The 24,114-nt window shown below is 36.7% G+C and overlaps 3 protein-coding genes and 1 pseudogene across 7 annotated transcripts; 2 read left to right on the forward strand and 2 right to left on the reverse strand.

Moving 5' to 3' along the window:
• The first annotated feature begins 2,147 nt into the window (after positions 1–2,147).
• Positions 2,148–3,014, forward strand: LOC122003515 (probable E3 ubiquitin-protein ligase RHA1A). Its single transcript, XM_042558622.1, has one exon. It carries the CDS (start codon positions 2,199–2,201, stop codon positions 2,751–2,753), a length of 555 nt encoding a protein of 184 aa, XP_042414556.1. The 5' UTR covers positions 2,148–2,198; the 3' UTR covers positions 2,754–3,014.
• Positions 2,783–8,193, reverse strand: LOC122007420 (annotated as a pseudogene).
• Positions 8,194–9,263: 1,070 nt separating this feature from the next.
• Positions 9,264–20,266, forward strand: LOC122005104 (squamosa promoter-binding-like protein 12). 4 transcript variants are annotated; one of them, XM_042560024.1, is made up of 7 exons: positions 9,264–9,379; positions 10,442–10,536; positions 10,785–11,505; positions 11,840–11,976; positions 13,021–13,278; positions 13,975–14,031; positions 19,611–20,266. In XM_042560024.1, the coding sequence occupies exons 3-7, from the start codon at positions 10,829–10,831 to the stop codon at positions 19,838–19,840; spliced, it is 1,359 nt and encodes a 452-aa protein (XP_042415958.1). In that variant the 5' UTR covers positions 9,264–9,379; positions 10,442–10,536; positions 10,785–10,828; the 3' UTR covers positions 19,841–20,266. The 4 variants fall into 4 exon arrangements, with proteins under 4 accessions (XP_042415958.1, XP_042415960.1, XP_042415957.1 ...); XM_042560025.1 differs by lacking the exon at positions 9,264–9,379 and adding an exon at positions 9,418–10,343; XM_042560026.1 differs by lacking the exon at positions 13,975–14,031.
• Positions 20,250–23,775, reverse strand: LOC122005105 (serine/threonine-protein kinase STY13-like). Of its 2 annotated transcripts, XM_042560028.1 has the most exons (4): positions 23,584–23,775; positions 23,361–23,423; positions 22,373–23,289; positions 20,250–20,929 (listed from the first exon to the last, which is right to left on the reverse strand). In XM_042560028.1, exons 3-4 carry the CDS (start codon positions 23,284–23,286, stop codon positions 20,593–20,595), a joined length of 1,251 nt encoding a protein of 416 aa, XP_042415962.1. In that variant the 5' UTR covers positions 23,287–23,289; positions 23,361–23,423; positions 23,584–23,775; the 3' UTR covers positions 20,250–20,592. The 2 variants fall into 2 exon arrangements, with proteins under 2 accessions (XP_042415962.1, XP_042415961.1); XM_042560027.1 differs by having other exon boundaries at positions 22,373–23,423.
• Between the last annotated feature and the right edge of the window lie 339 nt (positions 23,776–24,114).

Below are 24,114 nucleotides of genomic sequence, written 5' to 3' on the forward strand. Positions count from 1 at the left end.
ATACATGTATTGATGTTTGAATTGTAACTATCATCATAAGATATACATCGTCAACTGTAGGAGTATAACAATTATGCCCTTGATTCGTTGATCTTTCTCGTCGTACTTTGCCCATCTATCCCTAATCCTCTTGGTCTGTTCCTCCCGCTGTATCCACTTGAACCATTTGAGCTACCTAATCTATCTAACCCACTTGACCTATTCCTCATGCTCGAACCACACAACATACTGGATCATGGGTCAAAGGTGTAGAGCAGGTAAAAGTCATAGTTAAGAATGATCATGGGGCAATAGGAGTCCAATGAAATTTCATATTCTAAGTGCATTTTGTGACTAACTATAGAAGAATTATTTTGTGATAATTTATAAGGTATAGAATAGATAATTCCTGTGAACCAACTCAACTTAAGATGTTAGATAGTTTCAGAAATTGATTCTTACCTCATTGATATTTTTATTACAATTATTAATTTTGTTTGCAGGCTAGTCTTTGACATTATTTTTTGGGGATTTTTTTTTCATGTCAAGTCAATTTGTCATCCAAGTTTGTACGTGAGAAAAATCCATAAATTTATAGATAAAGATCTTTTCCTAACATTATAGACGTTTGATATTAGTTGATTCAATTCTTATAAATGTCAAGTAAAAGCAATGCTCCTGTACCTATAGCACAAAGGCAGATTATATTATCAGCACAACTTTTTTTTCCCTTCTCTTTATTGTTTGCTTAAGTATTGGGATGTGACTGAACAATCACCGTTGATGGTCCATTTGCCTCCTTGCTATCTTGAAGGAACAAAGTTAGGGGAAGGATAGGGTATAGGATAACCAGTTTGGATAACTTGTGTTTCTACTGCTGCTTTTGTAGCAAACACAACAAAGGAGGCATCATTCACTGTTGGTGGCCCTTCCTTTCCAAACATCACTGCCAATTCCTTCCCATCATAAAATCACCTTTTTGATTTCTTAAAGAGTCGGCCAAAGCCAATTCCACCACTTTATAATGCTTTTGCAGTAGGTACAGGGACGAGGCAATGCTACTTTAGTAGTATCTTCTTTCAAATCTCAAATAGATTTCTTTTTTTGTTTGCGCCTGTGTATAGTTTTTGCTTGCTGTCTTTGTAGATTCTCTTGTGTGATGTAAAGGTGATAATATTCATCTCAGATATCCCTCTATTGTCCGTCCCAAAGTCAGTATTAAACAGCCTTTTGTAATATAAATATATTATCCGAGTATCAATTTAGCTACGTCTGTGGGGGTTTTGTGGGTTTTTTTCGTCTCCAAATTATATAAAGGAAGATAAATCACAAGATAGCGTAAATCACCGAGTACCTCAGTCTGCACTTGTTTTCTTCTCTCATTCTAAATTGTTCCAACTTCTTAAATAGGTCTCTGGAGGAATCATCTTAGGATTTTTTTTCAGTTTTAATGTCTGATGAGAGAAGACTTTGGCCGCAAGGATATTCTCACAAGTTGGCGTTTCAGAAAAGGGTTTATCTTTTTCTACTAATGGAGTTGCTTAGAAGGCCCGTCATGCATTATTGGTCTCCCATCTTAAGAAAATGCCTAATCTGCAATTGTCATCTCTTTAATGCTGTTGATGACTGGTCCCTCCCCTCAGCAGTGCTTCACAAACATGTGGATCTGACTGGGTTCTTATGCAAATCTGACTCGGCAAAATCTTAGATCCTGGTCCCCCTATCAAATTCGACTTCACAAGGGTCCTGTCAACGGTTGGACGTTTTCTCTAGCATCTTCAGGATCTCCGTCAAAGGAACTTGTCTTGCAACTTACATGATCCACTTGTTTGGTGACCTTTCACTGTCACAAACTGTACCCAACTTACTCCTGTTCAAAGTCATGCATGAGTATGAAGAAAAGTCCCTCTCATACTCGTGGGGCAGGGGTGAGGGGGCCGCTGGGCGGCGGGACCCGCCTTTTGCAACATGAGTATGAAGAAAAGTCGCCTTCAACGTATATTTGCACTCTAATTACTTAGCCACCATCATATTCCTGTATGGAGTCGACATCATCGTCAGTTGCATATCAATTTTTTTGAAAAAGCAAGCTAGTCAGCAACAGAGACATTCTGTTTAGCATAGCTGGTATTTCGTCCTCCCAATCTGTCTATATAAACACTCCCTTCTTCTCTCTGATTTCCTCCCCTTCTCTTCTCCCTCTCTGCTGCTTTTTGTTTATGATTTACTGTCAAAAAGAAAGACAAATGAACGTCATGGTGGATTCCTGCTGCGCTAGTCTTGTCCTGCTTCGATTCCTTAAGCATGCCGTCTCCTTATTATCTCTTGTAACGAAATGGTTCCTTTTCCCCTGCTACGACGCCTGGTGGCCTAATTCTTCTTCGCCGGAGAGGGACGGAAAAGGAACCGAGGCCAGGGAACGGCACCGCGCAGCCGCCCGGGCTGTGCGGACGGCCCTTGGGGTCGCCACCTACGGCGAACTGGTGGCCGATCAGGAAGCGGCGGGCTTTTGCGCCGTGTGCCTTTGCAGGGTGGGGCCCCGCGACCGCGTGCGCGAGCTGCGCAGCTGCCGGCACGTGTTCCACAGGCGGTGCCTCGACCGATGGCTCGACCACGACGAGCGCCTCAGCTGCCCGCTCTGCCGCGCGACGCTCCTCGACCTGCGAGGGGCGTCGGTTCAGCCGCCGGCGCCGGCGCAGCCCAGCTGGGCAGTCGAGCGCCTGCTATACCTATTCGGGGATGACGTCCTCCTCGCTGATCCTCATCAGTCATAGCTTCGCCTGCTGCTACGTGCCCCTTTTTTATTGGCTGCCGGGGAGAATTTCTGTCGATATGTCATTAACCTTAGATTGTAGTGGTGTACAAATTTTGCTTGTTGGTGGGGAAGAAATTGGGAGACCCAAGTTGGGAAGCTGGTATCTTCCACAAGGCCTCTGACAAACAAATAGAGCATTTTTGGGGCTAGTAACTTCCCTTTACGTTTGTTGGAGTGTAGATCTTTACCTGCAAATGAAACGATTTGAATGTTGTTGTTATAGAATGCACTTACCATGATGATAAATGGTCATGACAAACTCAATGTAGTGCTACATCACGAAATAATCTGTCTTGAGGAGAACTTCAAATGTCGAACAACATTGCTTTTAAAAATTAATGATAGATACAAGCCACTCAGTTAAGCTTCGAATGAGAGAATCCAATTCAGAGCAAATGCCACAAGTGGCTCAAATGTCTCGATTGAAAACTTTTTCTGCTCTTCAGATAGTTTTAATTTGTGAAGAGCAAGTAGCAAAGCCTGTGAATAGAGAATAATGATATCAACACTCTATCTAACATATTCAAAGAATACCACAATGACTAGATTCCCTATTTAGAAGACATTCACATACAGTTTGAGGTCTGTGGGCAGGTGGCTTCATTTTTTAGTGTTCCATATTCAATGCTAGCAGCACTAAATGAATGCCCTCCAGCCGTGTATGCAGCCTAATTTTAAAGAAGAGAACAAGACAATTTAAAACTGCAAAATATAGGAGGAGAAATGATGTTTAGTCAACCTTCTGCATTAAGGAAAATAGTTTCATATCACTCTTTGGAACACCATATGCAAGATAAGCCTGCATTTGATGACAGAAGAATGGTCAAATCCTTCTTGCCTACATTACACTATTTCTTTTAAAAACAAGTCAGCATATTGTATATGTCCCAGGTAGCTTACGTGCATGATCAGTGCGTTGTATAAGTTTATCCAAAATGCCAATTTCTCGTTGCCGGTAAGGTGGACGGGGTTTACTTCTGCTAGTTGCTCAATCAGTGATCTGCCTAATCCAAGGATATATTAGTATGGCAAAGAAAAATCAAACCAATTATTGATGCTTAGAGTCAATATCTTTGATTGCAATTACATTGCAAAATGAGACTATTTCAGTGACTCAAGTCTTGGAAGCATGGCCAATAAATACTGAATAGTAAGGTAGCGCCTTACACATGTTCAATGACTTGCCCTCGAATCCATGAGAGTTATGAATACACAGTTGGTAACCAAACAATGTATTGTCCATATTCGGTGAAGATTATTCAAGAAACAGAAACGGTTCAAGAATCAGTTTGTTCAAGAATAAATACAATTCAACTGTTATATTATAATTAAAAGAAACAGAAACTGTTCTTCAGTAATGATTGTTCTTAAATGAAATTATCTAAAACTGACTTTATTGCGCACATAATGATTCAGATGTGCTTGATCACTGGTAAAAAAATAGAGGTGTTCCCAATGGTCCAAGATATGACCATAAACAACTGTAGATGATAATTAAAAGGCAATAAATAATTCTAAATGAGAATATATATATTATACCAAAATTACCTGAACAGTCTAAGTGCACCAGCAGCATATTCAAGTTGCCTTTTCTCAACAGACATCTAGGAGACTTCAGACGCCAAACTATAATTACCAATATCAGCCCAACACAATTTTCCATGGCAATGTAAGGATCAAATAAAGATCCTGTAGCTAAAATGTCATTATTATATTGCTGACCAATTTGAAGACTGTCTACCCATGAAGAAATTGATGATTCAGATATTGAACAATGTGATGAAATTGAAAAGTTATCCGCCGGTGAGGAAGGAAGACGAACAATGTCAGAGGACATTCGAGATGATACCGTAGAAACATCAGCTAATGAGATAAAAAATATTTTTCATACAACGGACTATTTCTTTAGCTAGCTGATTGGGATGATTCCAAAGGTCTTTCATGGGGATCTGTTTTCTGAAAATTTCAGTTGGCACAACCTGACAGAATTCTTTCTCTGGTAACTTCTCTTCTCGATCAAGCATGCTGCTAGTGTCCTGACAAAATCATCACCTATTACAAATTATAGTCCAACACATAAACCTATGAAACACAAAATAACTTAAATTCATTAGCTGTTTATTGCCACCTCCAATTTGGAGATCAATAGAAAAAAGTACAGTGCTACTTATGCCAATCAATACAAATTTTATTAAGGGTACGATCTTGTGGTGTTTCTTGTATACAATTCCTATTAACTTGCATTACAGTTCATACTTCTAATTGACAAAATTTACAAGTACACATTTTGTTCGTAGAATAAGTAGCTTTGTGCAAAGCTTTCGGTCATTATATGAAACATATAATGTAAGCCTATTAGAAGAGTGCAACCATTTGATGTGAATGACATTGAAAAATATTCTTCTAAATCTATGAAGTAGCAAAAAAGAATAATTAATATGCCATTTCAAAAATCAATTCAAGATTAGGTTACAGATGCAAAATAGAAACGTTTGATTGAAATGCCAATTTATAGTATTTTTGGTTTAGCATAAGTTAATTTAACTCTTCTATATTTCTTGGGAAAAAAAGACTACTGAAGAACAAAAGGATTACGTTTGCTGCATTTTTAGCAGGGGCGAATTTTGATGGCTGTGCAGGCAATTGTTTTAGTTGATACTCAGTAAGTCTTCTTTCATTTCTTTCTTGAATAAGCTGAAAATGCAAAGAGATCATCTCTTCCTCTAATCTGAAAACAGTCATCTCTAATGATGGTGTATTGGACAGCAAATCCTGTGCCTATGCATCATAAAATACATTGGAATATGAAACCGGGAATAACTAACAACAAAATGGAAATGCATGCTATACATTGCACCCATTTGAAGTAGTAAAATTCTGAAGTAGTAACAACTCATTGGAATATTGCTATAGAAAATATGATCATATAGATGACATTCAGAGGAAGATTGCTTGTATCTAAGGATCTAAAAAAAAGACTACATCCAGATAGATTGTTGCTGATTTCATGTTTCTTTGGGATTTTTCAAAATAAAAGTGTTTTCTAAAGAGGCTTTTAAAACTTGGACAAGAGAGAAGTGAGAACTTTAGTCCAACATTTAAATTCTAGGGCAAGTTCAAGACATTTAAATATAAATGTACTCATAAAATTATGTCTTTGAAAAATATGGAGTTTGTGGAAGCACCATATGTTGCACCATATAAATGTTCCAGCAGAAACCTTCTACCTCCCTTAAAACAAAGCTCTCCTTACCAGCAGCAACCTTCTACCTCCCTTAAAACAAAGCTTTGGTAATTCAATGTGTGCACTCTTATGAGTCGATTTCAGTTACCTTGTTTCACATATCCAATAGGAAATTTGACCCCAATTGCACACCATGGATCGGGATGATAAATAAATCCACAAAAATGTGACTATATGCTACAATATGGGTACCACATATTGCTATAAGTGTACGTGCTATCATTCTGATTCACTAGTGATTACCTCAAGTGGTCATTCCGATTCACTGGCAGTTATTACAAGTGGATAATTCATCATTCCAATTTGCTGGCAATCATTTCTCAGAATCTCCTATCCTCAATGAACAATTGAAAACATTGCCCAACAGACGCACAGGATTTCTATGAAATTTGTCAAAAGTATAAATGCATAAGACGTGAGAGAAAAAGATGAATTCAGTTGATATATTTATGCATTGGTGTGAAAATATATAACTATTTTAATCATTTAACTATCCTCAAATGTATAATCTCGTCATAAAAATCACAAAATATTGAAATTTATTTATCTGAGAATATTTAAGAATTATAATACTTTGCTTCAAAATGTTAGTTTGCATGTTAAATGGATCTCAATGAGATCCAAGAACATACCTCATTTGGAAGGTATGACAAATCGGATAGTGTTACAGCAGCATGCTCCAAAGCATTTTCAAGGACGACATGCAATTCCATTTCTTCCTGGAACACTTGTTGGAGCGTATGAACCTACAACATCATATCAAGGTAAAGCTAATATAGTAAAAAGAGAGAGAGTTCTATTCTTAGTGAAGCTGAAAAAAGAGGCTCCATATAAATATTAGACATAAATTTAACCAAAACATTTTTCTCTATCAAGTAAACATTCGAGGAAAAAATATTGCTAGTTATGTAATTGAAAACCTTATGAACTTAAGCTAGTTAGGATTGCAGCTAATCTTTCATTGCTTCAAAAAAATATCTAAGTCAAATTTGCTTGGATGAATCAAAGTGTAGGGCTTGTATTACTCCAGCTCAGTTAGCCCCCACCCCACCCACTCCTCCACTTGTGTTAGACTGTCAATGAACTTACAAAGCGGGTTCTTTGCTAACAATCTAAAATTATTTTATTTAAAAACATAATTTATTCAAGCCAAATTGAACCACTAGATTCACCTAATTGAAAAGATTTAATAAACTGCATATGATAAGTTGGCAATTATCCTACTGGCAAGATCACAATACAAATGAGGTCAATAGAGATTGATGATGAGCTTCCAAAAGGAGATAGTAGAAACATGAAAATTTTCATCGTGCATTGCCTATGACATATTATAATCATTATGATAAATGTACTTGAGAAGAATAAAGTGCACTTCCTTCCTGTTCCAGTTCAAACCTAGAAGAATGATTGGAGAAACTTCTATTACACAACATGATGCTTCCAGCTTCTCCAAGATGATCCTTTTCCTAAAAAATATTACAAGCTTAGTAACTCGATAGGAATGCAACACTTTTCAAATTCAAAGTTGGATTACTTAGTAAAGCTTCAAAACCCAGCAGTAACCACTATCTATGATCAACAAACAAATCCATGCTTTTGTGTGTATATAATTTTTCAAGACAAAATGCAATAATGGAGGAATTCTGATAACATGAAAGGTGTATTCAGTGGGAATTATTATTACGAAAAGAAATTTAGAATACAACAATTTTACTCTATTATGTAAAACACAAATGATGATCTATTATCTGAAGGGGATCATACAATAGTCAGTTTAGTGCCAAACATCATGAGGAAAATTAATGCTACCATCTGATATGGGATTTGGAGCATATAAGTCACCAGAATGATTGCTATTACCGATGTTAAACCAATAGGTACCCAAAATTGCATTTTTTTTTTCATTGAAGTTTTAAGTTTATTCAAGTGGTAATCTGAAATCAAAATCAAACATAGATTAACATATACTGATTCCAGGTCTAAAATAAAAAATGGTGGAGTCCAGGTTAAAAATTTAGCTATAAGTTGAGTTTGGTGGTGTGGTTCACTTTATTTTGCATCTTGAAAACTAAACACCAACCTGGAGAGGAGCCGATTTGCGGCTCTCGGTTGAGCGTTTCAGATTGACTGTCTTTAACAAGACAGGATTCTCCATATTAACAAGACAGGATTGACTTGTGCACAATTGCGAGGGCACAGGTGGTAGAATATTACGAACTTGATATTTTGAAGACATATGATCCTGGTTGGCTTTGCTGACGATGTCGCTCTAACCCTCATTTTCTAACCCATAATTCATAATCCCTTATTTTTAAAAAATAAAAAATAAATTTATGCGAGAATAGCACACATAACTTAAGCTTTTTAATTAATAGTTATTTAATTTAGCAGTAAGTGAGTTTCATCAGGACATTTTTGATTAAAAATTAAGAAAAAACGAAATCTTATAGGAAAATTAGTATAATTTATTGTTGGCGGGAAACTTGCGTGTCCATATATATGATTCGGTAGGTGGGATAGTAAGGGCATTAAAAATGGTAAAATCACAATCATAGCAACTATGTATTAGATAAGCCTAATTATATTGGTCAATGATCTTAATTAATTTTCATAATCCAAGTTGTCTTCTAACTTCTTCTCTGATACACGTTTGTTGAGATTTAGTGAATCACGTCACAACCTTGCACCGACCAATCAGAATGCGCGAAGCTACGAAGGCATAGATTTGAAAATAATATCTAGATTTGACATTTTTTTTTTCCTCCAAACAATATTAAAATGGAAAATTTACAGTGGCATCTCCATCATCGAGATTAATTTAGATTATTTAAAATGTATTTATTTTTATTAAAATATCTTTTGTCAATATTTTAATTCTTTAAAAACTAATTTTATTAAAATTAGTCAGAATGTAGACGTCCATTTTGCAATTGCGGGACTTGAGCCGTCTCGTGAACAACGCAATCTCGACTCCAGAAACATACGAGTTTTCTTGCCGCCACAACTGGAAGCCTGGACCCACACTTCCCTGGACTGGTACCATTCGGGGTTCGAGTTGTGGGGATACACTAATTTGTCAAAAAATGAGATAAGGCCGGGCCCACGACAAAAGTAATTACATTGGGCTGTTTCCATCTCCCTCCCCGTTCCGACGCGTGGAAGTCAGTAAAATTTATTCAAATAAAATAAATTTACTCCGAAGACGGCGGTTTTTCTCCCCGAGGCACAACAAAACCCTATAGAAGACTTGCTTTCCACTTCATCGTCGGCCTTCCATCTAATCTGCGAGGCTCGAGGAAGGCGTAGATCGGCGCTGTTGAAGAAAGTGCTCCAGATTCATCGTAGGCCATGATTTTGATTTAGTAATTTCTTCGTTTATGTTCATTCAGCCTATCCACTGGTATTTTTTTTCTCCGTGTTCTCCAGAAAGGTAGCGTTTTGCTTTTCTTACCTTTGGAGGATTGGTGAATAGTCGATTTTGTTTTTTTCCCCAAGCTTCTATCGCAAAGTAAAGGTAGTTTAGCCAGTGCTATGGTTTGCGAGCCGAGTAAATAGCAAAACTGGGGGGGGGAAAGTATAATATTTAATGAAAAAAACTCCATTTTTCCCGGTCTTCTGCTTCTGTACTAGTTATTTTCGGCTGTTAGATCAGGGATGGGAGTTTAAGGGAGTAGAGTTCTTAACAAGTCAAATGCGGGTCTTTCTTGACTCCGGATTAGTAGGATATTGGTCGGCGGGTATGAGGTAAAAAGTTTTGATGACTGACAGTTCGTCAGGAACCCATGTGCTACTGTGTAAAGCAATGTGGGAAATGACCTTTCTCGGTGGATTCGTGGTGACCAATCAAATAAAGTTTAATTTTTTTTTTCGCCCCCTCGGAAAATTGACTTGCTTTTTCAGAATCTAAATAGTCCTTTGCAATTTGCTTCAAGTTACGAGTATATGTATGGCATCCAGACTTAGAAGAGTGGTGCATTATTTATGGAGACTCCGGGTGGAAGGGAGAACAGCACATTTTGGGTTAAGTAAAGAATATCATGATTGCTCCTGAATGCATGTTGGTCACGTCTTTTGTCTTGAAGTGTAGATAGGTTACCATGTTGAAGAACAGGAGTCTTCGGTGGTACTAAGCTAGAGTGGTAGGCTGATAAAACGGGTACTTTGGATTGTTGGATAGAATAAATTCTGTAAAGGAGAGAATAAAATCATTAAAGGTTGTTGTTTATGTCGGAGTAGTAATCCACATGTGTGATTCATGGCAAAAGTTTAGTCAATTATGACGGCTAGGTGCTCCTTAATCTGGGGGTATTCTCTTCTTTTGTTTGAATTGAAATGAACTTCTAAGATAATTTTCATGCTTGGAAGTTGAGTTTTACAAAACTATCTAACGTTTACTTGAATAGATTTTGGGCTGTTCTGACCTCCTTGTAGAGCTGCAAAAAGTTTCAGTTGCAGATTGTTTCATCTAAACTTGGTCTGCTTTCCATAATTCTAAGAGGTAAAAGTAGTGTGCTTCATTTATGCATCTATGCAAATCTGACATGACAGATGTTTGTAGATAGGATGTTTTTCTTTGATATGTGGTGCTAAGATTGAACACGTCTGCTCATTATATGACAGTTATCCATCAATATCATAAAATACCTTGATTGAATTGTGGTTTCTGATTTTTTTTTTTTTGAATTCATTTGGCTTGATTAACTACCTCAAGGCTTCAAATGAGTACTTAAACATTTCATGCTGCAGGATAGTTATTCAGAGTTGTCTTTCCTGTAAATAGTCCCTCTTGGATGGATTGGACTTCAGTGGCTCCTTTGCCGTGGGACTACAGTTGCTTGCCTCTTGTCAGTGGAAAAGAAGATGAGAATCTAAAACCTATCCAACAACTTGACCGAGTCTATGATCCCCATTGGACTACCAGTTACTGGAATGACAATGGATCAGTATATTCATCCAGCAATACTGAATTTTCTGGTTCAGAAATAGGTAAATTTCAACCAAAAAGCTTCTTGCAAGTATCTATTGGTCTACCGTCCAAGGCAGGAACCATAACACCGCAATCAACCTTAGATTTAGTGAAACAACCTCCTGAGAGCTTGAAGGAGAATAAAGACGTGGACAGGGTGGACGCCAGCATTCTTCATAGGGTAGTGGTTCCATGTAGTAGTAAGAAACCTCTTATTAGTCCTAAGATCTGCAAGGGGACGTATTTGGAAGGTATGTCTGAAGAAAGCAACATAGATTCTTCTTATTTGGTGTCCATGAACCTGTCCAATGGTTTGGTTAAAAAAGTAAAGGTATCACAGCAGAACATAAAGAATTCATATTGCCAAGTTGATGGTTGTAATGCAAATCTCAGCAGTTGCAAAGACTATCACAGGAAGCATAGAGTCTGTGGAAGCCATTCCAAGGCTCCCAAGGTTATTATTGATGGGCAGATCTGCAGGTTCTGTCAACAATGTAGCAGGTAATGACTTAGCATAGTGCTTTTTATATCTAGTTAAACAATGAAATCAACTCATCGTAATCTAGAAATTGGGCATTGATCTAGTTTTTTTTTTTAAGCTAAGAAAGTAAAGTTCTTAGGGAAGGGAGGGGTAGTTTAGATGGTCAATCTTTTTCCAGTAAGATAAAAGAAGCTTATTTGTGCTTACATAATGGTACTTGGTAATTATTTGATCTGGAGAGTCTTGAGTATATTATTATATATAACAAAAAAAATTCAAACTGATTGGTTGGTCTCATCCAATTTCTTAATTACTCATCTTCTGTATTAATATGATGATTATTTTATCTTTCAGGTTTCATAATCTATCCGAGTTTGATCAGAATAAACGAAGCTGCCGAAGACGCTTAATTGAACATAATGCTCGACGACGCAGACAATTTCCAAAGACAATTTCATTTGGTTCGGCCACATTTTCTTCATCAAGTTATGGTAATACTTTTATGACAATATTATTTATGGATATTTTTTATTTTTGATGACTAAGGCAACCTGAGAATACCCACACACACAACAAAAAATTCTAGCTATCATCTACCAAGTCCATCAAATAACTTTGAGGATGCCGCTATGGGTGTGGTGTAGAGTAATAAAGCATTTAGGGGAACAAATAAGAGGATTCGAATACCACTAGAAACAAATATTTTGGAGGTGAGCCTTTGAGTGTGCATAAGTTGTTCTCCGGATTTATCTGATAGGTGAATCAGGTAAGGCCGTCTATCTCTAGGATTAGTCGGCAAAGCCCAGACACTTGAATTATCAAAAAATAAAAAATTATGAGGCTGTGTCTTAGAATGTCTCATTTAATTAATAAATTTTGATACATCACTCAATGTAACTACTGAACCTGTGATGTTCCGAATTTGTCAATCATGACCTCAACTAGGTTCCTTTTCCAGTCATGTTATTTTTAATGAAAAATTCCACTCCAATTGTGCACAATTTTTAGAGAAATTTATCATTTGGCAGTTTCCTCAAAAATGTTGGTAATCATGGAAAACCAAGGAATAAACCTGGAGTAGAAACTCAAGTTAGTGGCTATAAGACAATCAAAATTATAAGAGATGAAATCAAATTTTACAGGTTAAGTATGAAATCATTCATAGGATGGCAATTGACCTATCCGCATGGTTATCCATACTGATTGTGGTTGCCAAATGCTGCCCAAGAATGTAAATGGGATTTTATGCTCCCATCTCATTTTGTGACCCTTGATCCAAACAAAATGTAATGAGAAGTTTTAGAACATCTCAAGTAATTTTGAACTTTTTATATTTTTATGTTATCTCACCTCGAAACCACTGTGTTATGCTCCATTGGGCTGGATGAGAAAGAGAATTTTTCACGGAAGCCAAATTTTGCTGCATGGGTGTATTTTGTTAGCATCCTTTAGTGTTTTTTTTTCTCTCAATGTGAATATTTCTTTGTAAATCCCCTCTAGTTTTGATCCCTGAAAATTTTCTTCTGTCCATACAGATGATAGCTGGCAAACAAGTTCCATTGTTGGTCAACTTTCTTTTGGTCAGGTGACAGATATGGACTGTCACAGATGGGCTGACTTAAGTGGTTTTGACCTCAGTCCTAACGGATGGGTAACTTCAAGTAGATTAGGAGGCGCTAATGGACAGCTACATTTTCCCAACGCTGGAGTATCAAAAAACATGTTAACTGTTCACCATGATTTCAATAAGTTATTGCCTTTCAATGACATGAACGCTGAGTCATTCAATAAAGGTAATGGCATCAAACCTTGTCTCATCTGTTTGACTGAGAGCTTTTGAATTCCATCACTGCATTAATCTCCATCCACCCACTTAAATGCAGTTCTCTGAAATGCAAAACTTTTGACTTATGGTTGAATTACACATTCAACAACTACTAATTCCCACCTATGTCGTACTGCACAAAGAAAGTGCATTGACTTTCTTCAAAGGTTGACTTTCTTCGACACCTTTGAGATTCCTTTAACAAAGAAAGTTTAGCCATTAGTTTAAATATTTTGTTAGAAGCTAAAGAAATGTCACATATCTTAAACAGTAATTATATATTTATAATGAAGGCTTCTGACAAATGCTAATTGAATCTTGTTACATCAGATAAGATTTTGAATTTTGTTTATCTCGTCTTATACTATTTCATAGAGATATCAACATTAGAACCTATAGAAACCACGTCATAGGTAGACAGTGAGATCCAATAGTGATTGAAGAACTTGTTGGGGAGGTTGATCTCGAAAGCCTCAGCACAAATTGAAGGAGGCCAGCAGAGTTTCTGGATGATGATAAGCTGGCAGAAGCTTACACCATTCTGAAGAGGAAATTATAGGGACAGAAGTCCTCTTCTTGTTCCTCTGCATCTTATTTTTCCTCCTTGTTTTGTTCTCTCTTCCTTCTGATTGTTTATTGGTTGCATCTCCTACTAACGGTACAGAAAAATCCCCCAGAACACTATTGTTCCTTCAAGCATCCAGCACCAGCTGCAGCACAGGTATTTCAAACCATTCTTAGCATATGCTTTCAGGGGTCTTGCAAAAACATTGTTTTCTTAAATGAAATCATTTTCAATACAGTATCTTTTGTCATTGTTTTAAAAAAGTAGCATAGGAAGCCTCATCTTCCTCAGCGTATGTGGTGAGAGACTGTATCATTTGTAGTATATTTGGCCTTCAATACTCAGGACTATGTGATCTATAGTCACATATGAGACATGTGCCACCCATATGGGGGCACCCAAAAAATCAAACTTGCAGTTCCTTCAAATCAATTTGGATTCAATCAAATATTACATTCCCTTGTCCCTTGTCAAGGGATAACGGACAACAAAACTCTTTTATAAGTTAGTTCTTGAAGATGGTAATTTGTTAATTCTCTTCAAGTGTTCAATTATATGCATGTTACTCAGATAATAATATGTTTTTACATTTTTTTATTAATATAGATTATGTATGGATTATATACATATTGTAGAAAATTAGTAATTGGATATTCCAATTAGTATAGTTTATGATATGTATTTTAAACGTTTTAGCATTATAAATTATTTTAATTTTTTAATGGCCGCCTCACATACCCCTACATCTTATGTGAGTAGGGCTGTAAATGAACCAAGCGTTCGTGAACAAGTTTGGTGTTCGGCTTGGTAAAAGCTTTTTTATGTTCGTTTAATATACATAAGATTAATTAAACAAACAAGCTTGAACAACTCATTAAGCTAAACAAACAAGCTTGAACACATATGTGTTCAGCTCGTTAACGTTCGTAAACAACGTTTGTGAACAATGTTCACGAACCATATTCATTAATAAAACTCTTTTTAATATGCTAAATAAACAATAAAATAAAATAAATAAATAAATTTAAATTATCAAGCTCAATAACCAATCAAACAACTAAAAGTTTCAAACAATCAAACAAGCTAGAATTGAGAGCTTGATAACATCTAAATGAACCAAGCTCGAACCAAGCTCAAGCCAAGCTTGAATTAAGAGCTTGATAACATCTAAACGAACCAAGCTCAAGCCAAGCTTCAAACAAGCTGAAGCTCATAAAAAATAAACCAAGCCAAGCTTGAACACTCATTTCAAAAGCTTGGTTCATTTTAAGCTCGGCTCGGCTTGGTTACCTTATCAAACAAGCTTGAACACCCCAAAGCTCGGCTCGTCTTGTTTACAACCCTATATGTGAGACATCTGGTCAACACGGAACTTAATATTCTTTATACAATTTAAATTCTCTCTTTTGCCATATTGTCGGTATTAAGTTTGTTCAACTAGGCATTTTTATTTCCTGAGCTACTCCATTTCTTCTCCTAATTAGTGTGCCAATCGCTTTCTATTATGACATGATTTTAGTGGTGAGTACAATTAGAAATTTGAGGTAGAGTAGTCCCACCCCCCACCCATGTGCATGTTATAGTATTGTCACACAAGATAAGGAGTAGCAAGACCCATGTATGAATTTTCCTATAGACATGAAATAATTGTTCCAAAGTCCCAAAAGTGAAACATCTCTCAATAGGGGAATTGCAATTGGAATTTTAATGTAAAAAAAAAAAATCTTCGCCAACATATGGCAACTTTCTGCTTACGCATACTCATATTCCATCCCCATAAAAAAGTTCATAAAGAGACCAATAATAGGTTTTCTTGTCGATAAATTGATTTTGTTGGAGGACACTATCATGATCTACATGTATGTTCACACTTTATGGATGATTAGCTACCATGTGGCTCTGCTGTCATCGTAGAGTATCCACAATCGTTGGAGCTCTTAGAGCATCCTCAATGGGGTGTTAAATGGGCATTATAATGCCCATTTAACACCCCCTCTCCATTGTGAGTGGGCATTATAATGCCCACTCGCAAGAGAGAGGAGAGAGGGTGTTCAAAGGTTTGAACACCCTCTCTCTTAATTTTTAAATATTTTTTTCTTTTTTAAATTATAAATTTTTTAATATTATTTAAAAAACTAATAAAAGGGATGAATGAGTGGATGGTGGGGTCCGTGTTAATGTTAAAAGGAATGTGGGTGAAAGAATGATATTGTTATAATGAGTATGTGGCAGTGGGCCCCATGTTTTTTGATGAGGTGGTGGGTGTTATAACATTATAGCATTGTGGATGCCCTTAGAGAGCTCCTTGGTTGCCACATCCGCGCCATGTCAAAAGTAAAAAAGCCCACACATCTCTATCACAAAAAAATCTCTCAACAACTCCTTCATGGATCCCATACTTTTCATTATATATATTTTTCATCTCTCCTTCATATTTTATATTATATATAATTAAATTTTTATAAAATTTAAATCCATAAATTGCTAACATGAAATAACATTAATAATTAAAAAAATACATAAATATTAGAGTACATCAAATAAAAAATAAAAAATAAAAAATATAATAATATATAAATATAAACTTAAACACATCTATAAGATACCACATCTCTGTTTATTTTTTTCAACCATTTTCTCATGTATATGAATCTGTCCTGGTGTCATCTTACTAGTATCTTTCATAAGAATTTCATAGTCCTTAAGAAAGATCTCGGCTTCTCGCAAAATCATTTTTTGCATTTGATATTCTTTAATATCTTGTCATTCTTTGTCGATGCTTTGTTTCACAGTGTTGCCCTCTCTGACTTTGGATTTGCCCATCCTCTTCGCCGCCTTTTGCCTTATCAAACGCAGTGTTCTAAAAAGCGCCCTAGGCGCCGCCTAGGCGCTCGGCGGTTGGCAACTGCACTGGAAAGGTGCTGGGCGGCCAACCTAGGCGGCGCTCGGCGTCGATGGTAGTCGTTGGGCGCCGCATCACGGGACACGGGACGCGCCCGCCAATGCCAGACGCATTCCCGAACGCGTCTGTTGCAGCCAGAGCCGTCGCCGGAAGCTTCCAGCGGCCCTGGAAGCTTCGCCCGAGGCTTCCGGTGCCGCCGGAAGCCTCCGGCGACAGGTCCAGCGGCGCGCGACAGCAGACACCTCCCGCGCGTCATTTACTGAGTTCGCGTTTTTTCTTTTTTCTTTTCCTTTTTTTTTAAATTTTTAATTATTTATTTAATTAAACAATTTCTCACTTAAATAGGATAATTTCAATAGGCTTTTATACCCCTAATTAAATTATCCCAACAAACTAAATAAAAAATATATTTAAAATTTAAATCTTTTTTATAAATTTTATTAATTATTTATACTCTAATAATATTATATTTAAAATTTAAAAACTAGGATTAACTATTATTAATTAATTTATAATATTTTAGGTATAAATTAAAAAATTCTAATAAATCTTATTAATCCATATAAATCATATTTATATTCATAATTTTATATTTAAAATTTTAAAAAAATCCTAATAAAATTTATTAATTTATTTATATTCTAATAATATTATATTTAAAATTTAAAAATTCTAATAACTATTATTAATTAATTTATATTTTGATATTTTATATTTAAAATTAATAAATCTAATAAATCTTATTAATCCGAGGAATCCGCCTAGCGGCGCCTAATTCCCGCCTAGGCGGCCTAGGCGCTAGGCACTGGTCTAGCGCCCGATTAGCGCCTAGCGAATTTTAGAACCTTGATCAAACGAATGCGGACTTCAGAGTCATCCACATCAACACTTGTATCTGGATTTGATGTTGAAGTGTTCCCCCTAATTCAGATGTCCTTGGCTTCTTGCTAGAGTAATGAACAACTGATTGTGGAGCATATGAGAACCCTCCACACATGCATATATTTGAAGTTTTTGTTATTGTTGTTGGTTTTTCACATATTCAGTGCATTCTCCAACACATTCTCGTCACTCCAACCGCATTGACGATGAGTATAAAAATTATTATAGGTTGCAGAAAATTCATTTGTCATCGGTGCAAACCTATAGTAATGTGATTTTAGCCGCTGATAGCTTCTCATCATAGATCCAGTGGGCCGATGCTTGTTCTAATAAGTAGTTATACGTTTTCAAAAGGTTTGTTCCTTCTAGTCATTACTGCATCGGTGTTGATAATTGCCTATAACTTCTCAAGGATCACGTCTTCATCGAGAAACCAAAATTTTCATTTCGAATCATCTTTCTCCAATTCAACTTCATGCTCTTCTTGTGATGAGTATGGTGACCACTAAGTTGCTAGAACAGATGATGGCGTTAGAGATTCTTTGTCGTTGATAGATGGGTCAATAGTAGCCTTTCTTGATTTATTCGAAAGTATGACTGATGGTTGAGTAGGAGAAAATACGTAAGGAGAAGGCATTCCAAATTGGATGCCCATGGCAGACCAATCTTGGGATGAATACATAACCAAATGGAGTTGGGGTGATGTTACTTGGATTCGTCAAAAAATTTTGGAGGATATTAGGGAATATGAAATATTTTAAAAATTTGGAGGGTATTGTGTGTGAGAGAAAAAAATGAGGATATTGAATATTTGGAGGAATGTGAGTATTTTGAGAAGATGTATTTTCTTCCACATTTGAAGAATTCACAAGATTTGTAAAAAAATATTAAATTTTCATCAATTTCAAATACAAATAGAGAATGAAAAGAAGAGATAAGAAGTAGAGAGTGAAGAAAATGATAAGATGAATGAAAAAAAAAGAGATTGAAGATGTATTTATAATTTTTTTAAATTAAAAAATTAAATTTTGACCGTTGACGGGATGCTATTTTTTTTTATTTTTTGGTTTACAAATATTAAAAAAAATAAATTATTTTAATATTAACAAAAATTGATGAAGTGGTTCCGTAAACATTGAGCCGCTTTTTCAAAAAACACGAAGGAGCTCCCTCCTCCCACTATGGGAGGGAGCTCCTTCCGTGTTGCCACGTCAGGAGCTCCCATTGTGGATGCCCTTATAGTTAGTCGGTCACAAGAGTATATCTGTCATCTTTTGCACCTTTGATCAAATTAGTAAACTTGCCTACTAGTGCTTCATGTTCGATTGATGACTTGCTTAATTTTTACCAATTTATGATCTTTAAAAAGCTAATGGAAATGATGGTTATGATTCATGTAATGTAGCATGCTTTGTATTATATGCTTTAGATGAGTTACCTTTCCTTACATTCCAATTCAAATTTATTTTCTCTTCCAATTATGCACCTACTTCAAATGTAAACAACTATCCTTCATTGGCTATTTTTAGAGTTGATAGGGTAACTAGTTATCTTAAAAGATTGAAGGAAAAAACTAATTTATATATTTATTTTATTAAACACTTCACCTTTCATGTGTGGATGAAGTCCTTCACTTGATTGGAATTTGGAGCCTCAACTTCTTGCTTTGATGTCATGTTAAAATTGATGGATTAACCATGTATCCTAAAAGTTTGAGTATTCGGGTAAAGACCAGTTTGTATATATTATCTACTAGTGATGAAGTAGAGATTTCATTAATGTTTGTTTCATAAAGCATAAAAAATTTAGTTTGTAGCTATAGAATGCTCGGATTCTAACTGAAATCCTTTTTTCAGATAGTAGTTTGTTTTTTTTTTTTTGGTAATTCAAGTTAACACCAGCACTCTACTTGTTCAAGTTTCTAATGGGTCTCATAAATCTTATTCCACAGATCCAGTAGCACCTGCTTGTGCTTATAAATTCAATGGAGCACCGAATCCACCGAATCCTTGTGTTCTCTCTCTTCTGTCAACTGAATCTTGTTTTCCACACAAGGCACAATCGAATTTCGAGTTTGTGAATCCAATCAGTTTTGTATCAACTCAGACTAAAGAAACAGGCGGCATCTGGCAAGAACAGCAGCCACCGATCAGACTTGACATGCAAAACAATCTAAGCTAACTCTGGGACTTCCAATTACACAGGACGCCCAAGGAGTCCTTCGACTTCAATCGGATGTTATGAGCACTTTAAGGAGAGCCAATCTGAATGTTTTCTTGTAGATTGAGTGTATTGTACTGTACGTAGTCGTAGTTTCCACTTTATGGTCCCATGTACTTGTCGTTTTGAAGAATCCTAGGTACTGGAAATTTTAACTTCAAATGATCGCCCATTCTACCTTTTCAGATATCATCACCGGCTGCAGAATGGGTAAAAGTTTTATTCGACCGTCTGCGAGAAGCAGTTTTTTTTACTTGTCCTTAGTTTTGAATCGGGTTGAGCTCAGTCCATTCCAAGTTGACAGAGTATCACCTAATGCACAGTATAATGGATGGTTGTAATTGTGAACGAAAGGCTAATGGGTATGAAATATATTAAAGTTCAACATGCCTCCCGTGTTCATAAGAATAGAGAATACACAAATATAAGAATAATGTGTGTCACCAGAGCTAACTGGATTTGGGAACTCAACACTTACACAATCTAAATTGATATACATTGGTTTGTAGCTATTCAACAGAAAGCCAAACTACTATTCAGACAGATGAGAACCAATTTACTCCGTACATTATCCATGAGCATATTTTGAACAATTTGAGTCCGTAAAAGGCAATTTTACCAAAAAAACTCATTTCAATAAGTTTTATCTGATCTATCTGCAGTCCAAAAATCTTCATTGCATGAAACACTTGTTACTTTCACTCACTAAAGCTTCAGTCAAAGGTCATTGGCTGTATGCAACAACGAAACCGTGCTCTACGAACACTATTCACAATCTCTTTTTCTGCACTCTCTAGCATCCCAACAATGTCGGAGAAGGAAGCGCGCACATCAGGATCAGGGTCCCAGCAATGGGTCATGATCTGACTAAGTGCAGGGAGGCAACCTTGCGGTATGATTGGACGTACTCCCTTGTTCACAACAGCAAATGCTGCCTGGACGGCTGTCATATTCTGGAAAGGGAGCATTCCAGTTATAAGCTCCCAGAGAACAATGCCAAAGCTGTACACGTCAACTTTCTGATTGTATGGTCTATGCTGTATCATTTCGCTGAGAACAATGGGTGTAGTTTAAGGGGCAAATTTAGTAGCAACCCATAATGTAGGAACACAGAAACAAGTTGCAGTGAAAACAAAAGAACATAAGTCAACAAAAAGGCCAGTAGTTTTTCAGATGTAGCTTTCTTAATCACAGAGCAATGCATAAACCATATCTTTTATACCTAGTTGGATAATAGGTTGAATATCAGTAAATATCCTATATCTGGCAATAAAAAGTGTGCATTCAAGGGGAAACAACATCTTTGCTCCATATAAGACTAAAGAGAAAACATCTTGCCATTCTAGCCTCTAGTGTTCTTTCACTCACAAATTATCCACCATCCCTGATTCCTAACAAAAAGAGGATAATATTTAAGGGCCTGAAACCAAATGGTCAGGTATTATCATTCCAACACATATTGTAAGTATGCTATTTAATCAACTGAAAATTCAATTCTGAAGGAATTTAGGGTATCCTTACCACCCAACCTACCAAGATATTCCAATTTACATCTAATCAAAGTAGAAAGCATATCCAACCACTCTTCCTTAATTATTAATAATTCAATCTAGGTGAATTAATCAATCTTTGAAGTTCATTGTTATTTATTATACTATTAAGGGCTGTGTGAACTACTCTAAGATGTTTGGCTTCTCTATGGATAATCAAACTCAGGGAAGTAATCTAACAGCAAATATAATTTGCAATATTACAAAGCCTTGGCTTCCTTAATCAAACTCAGGAAGTCATTATCAATTGAACAAAATCTTAGCCCAACTGCATAGAAGATCTCTTACCAAGCAGCAGCATATGAAGATTAAGCTTCATTATATAAATGATTATGCTACTGTAAAACATATATGAAGCAATATGAAGCATATCTACACATCCTAAATTAACCTAGAAGAGTACATGTATTCACAGTCGTAGTTGTTTTAGGCATTTCTTCGTATAGCACATCAATTAGACCAAACAAAAACATTTATCATGGAAGAGTTATACATATTTTGGCTCTAATGGGCAATTCATGAGAACAGAAATCAATCAAAGAAATCATTACCACATTGAAGGAAAGATATTTCAGCCAAACTAAGATAGTATTTTTATTATGAATTGTCAGCAGTCACTAGCAAGAGCATTTTTTAGCTGAAAATTACCTAATTGGATCTAGATTGTTGATTCTTCCCTGTCCATGCACTTAATAACTCTCGTTCCTACTCTTACACTATGTTATATGCTAAATACCTTTACTATCTTTATTGGCGTAATATCACTTTTTATACTATGATATGGCAGTACAAAACTCTTGTCAACATACCTAGAATGAAAAAAAAAATATATCCTATCTTGTCAACAAATACAATTAATGATGAGAAAAAAAACTTGGCCCTCAGTGAGAACTTGAATAGATGTTAAAATGGTAAAAACTTATGAAAGGCCAACTTCACATACGGAGCCATCCATCGATAAGTTCCAGTTTCAGGTGTCATTCCTTCACTTTTAACCTCAATACGAGCAACCCCAAAGTCAGCAATCTTAATTGATTTATCTGAAAATATAAGTAGATTATCAGACTTAAGATCCCTGTGTATGAATCCCAAGCCATGAATATACTCCATCCCCTTGGCAACGTCTATTGCTTGCTTGACTGCCAGCTTTAGAGGCACTGATCTATTCTGCCTCTTCATAAGAAATTGCCTCACTGATCCACCCTTTGCATACTCTGTCACAATGCACCAGACCATCGGCTTCCTGCAGGCCCCAATAAATCTGACAATATTTGGATGTTTGAGATTTGCGAGCGTCATAACCTCCTGCCTGAACTGCTGCTCCATGACCAATGCCCTCTCAAGATCATTCTCAGGCTTTTCCAGCAGCTTAATAGCAACATCTTGTCCATCATAAGTACCCTTGTAGAGCTTCCCAAAAGCACCCTGAGCAAAGGCCACCCCCATATTCAACTTCCTTAGATATAGGGTCCATTCATCATAGTTCTCGAGAGACTCTGTAGGATACCGTGGGTCCATCAAGGTCTGAGCCAAAGCGTCTTCGTTCATAGCATGAGAGACCCTACCAGGTCTCAGCACGCTATGCCCCACGGAGAAATTGACACCCGGGAATAGACGGAGTCCAGTATGGTGAAGTATTCCAGTCCTAGAGTTGTTCGATCCGACACTGCTGTTTTCCAAGGACATGGCAGCCGACCCACCATCAATGCTCGTCTGAAGGCTTCTAACACTATCTATCGACATGTTAGAACCCTCATCCAGCTTTTGGTAAAATTCCATATCATAAAACCCATTCCCAACGACATTTCCTCCAACCCCGCCACCAATAATCGCAGCAAATTTCGATCCATCCGCCATTTTCTGATGAACCAAAGATCCGCGATTCAACTTACCACTTCAAATGCTTCTAAAAACCAAATAAATTTCCATACATTTCGAGCATCAAAGAGTTACCAAAACCTACAAACATGAATCCCCCGGTACGCAGGCGACACCTGTTATGCCAGAATCGAAAAAAAAAAGCATACCGGTCAAAATATTCCATGGAAGCACCTAAAGTTAAAACCTCTGTAAAAACTTCCGCTAATAATCGACAGGCGACAAAACAGCAAAAACTCGATCGAAGCATTGGAAGCACCGGGTGAGAGTGCCTACCTAGATCTTGAGGAGACCAGACGGGACGAGGGATCTTGCAGGCGAACAAGGAATCCGGCTCGTGAAGAGGGTCGAATGGAGAAGGTAAGAGCGTAAGGGTCGGTGGAGGCCGGAAGACGACGATCAGTGCGGACAGGAGAAGTCAGTCCTTTGATTGCCTTCGCGTTCGCTTACCCTTCACGCGTCTCTACTTATTACTTTTCGTTTGTGCCATTTCCCCAATTGTCGTGTTCCAAAATGACCGTTACAAGAAGCCGCCGGGCCGTTACGCGGAGATAAAAGTTACGTAAAAGGAATGACGTATTGTGTTGCCGACATCATCTTGCAATTTTATAAACATTTTGTTAAATCTAATTTACTTATCATTATTGTTAGCAAAATTATATATTTTTTTTAATGTTGTAAGCATTAATCTACTAAGTTTTTCGTAGTCGCTTGACAAAATTACTCTCTTAGTAACAAAATGAGTACGTGATTGCACGTTGGATTCAATGATTGACTTTTCTTTCATGCATAGTGGCAAAACAAAAT

The sequence above is a fragment of the Zingiber officinale genome, chromosome 7B (genome assembly GCF_018446385.1).
Source record: "Zingiber officinale cultivar Zhangliang chromosome 7B, Zo_v1.1, whole genome shotgun sequence".
NCBI classification, from domain to species: domain Eukaryota; kingdom Viridiplantae; phylum Streptophyta; class Magnoliopsida; order Zingiberales; family Zingiberaceae; genus Zingiber; species Zingiber officinale.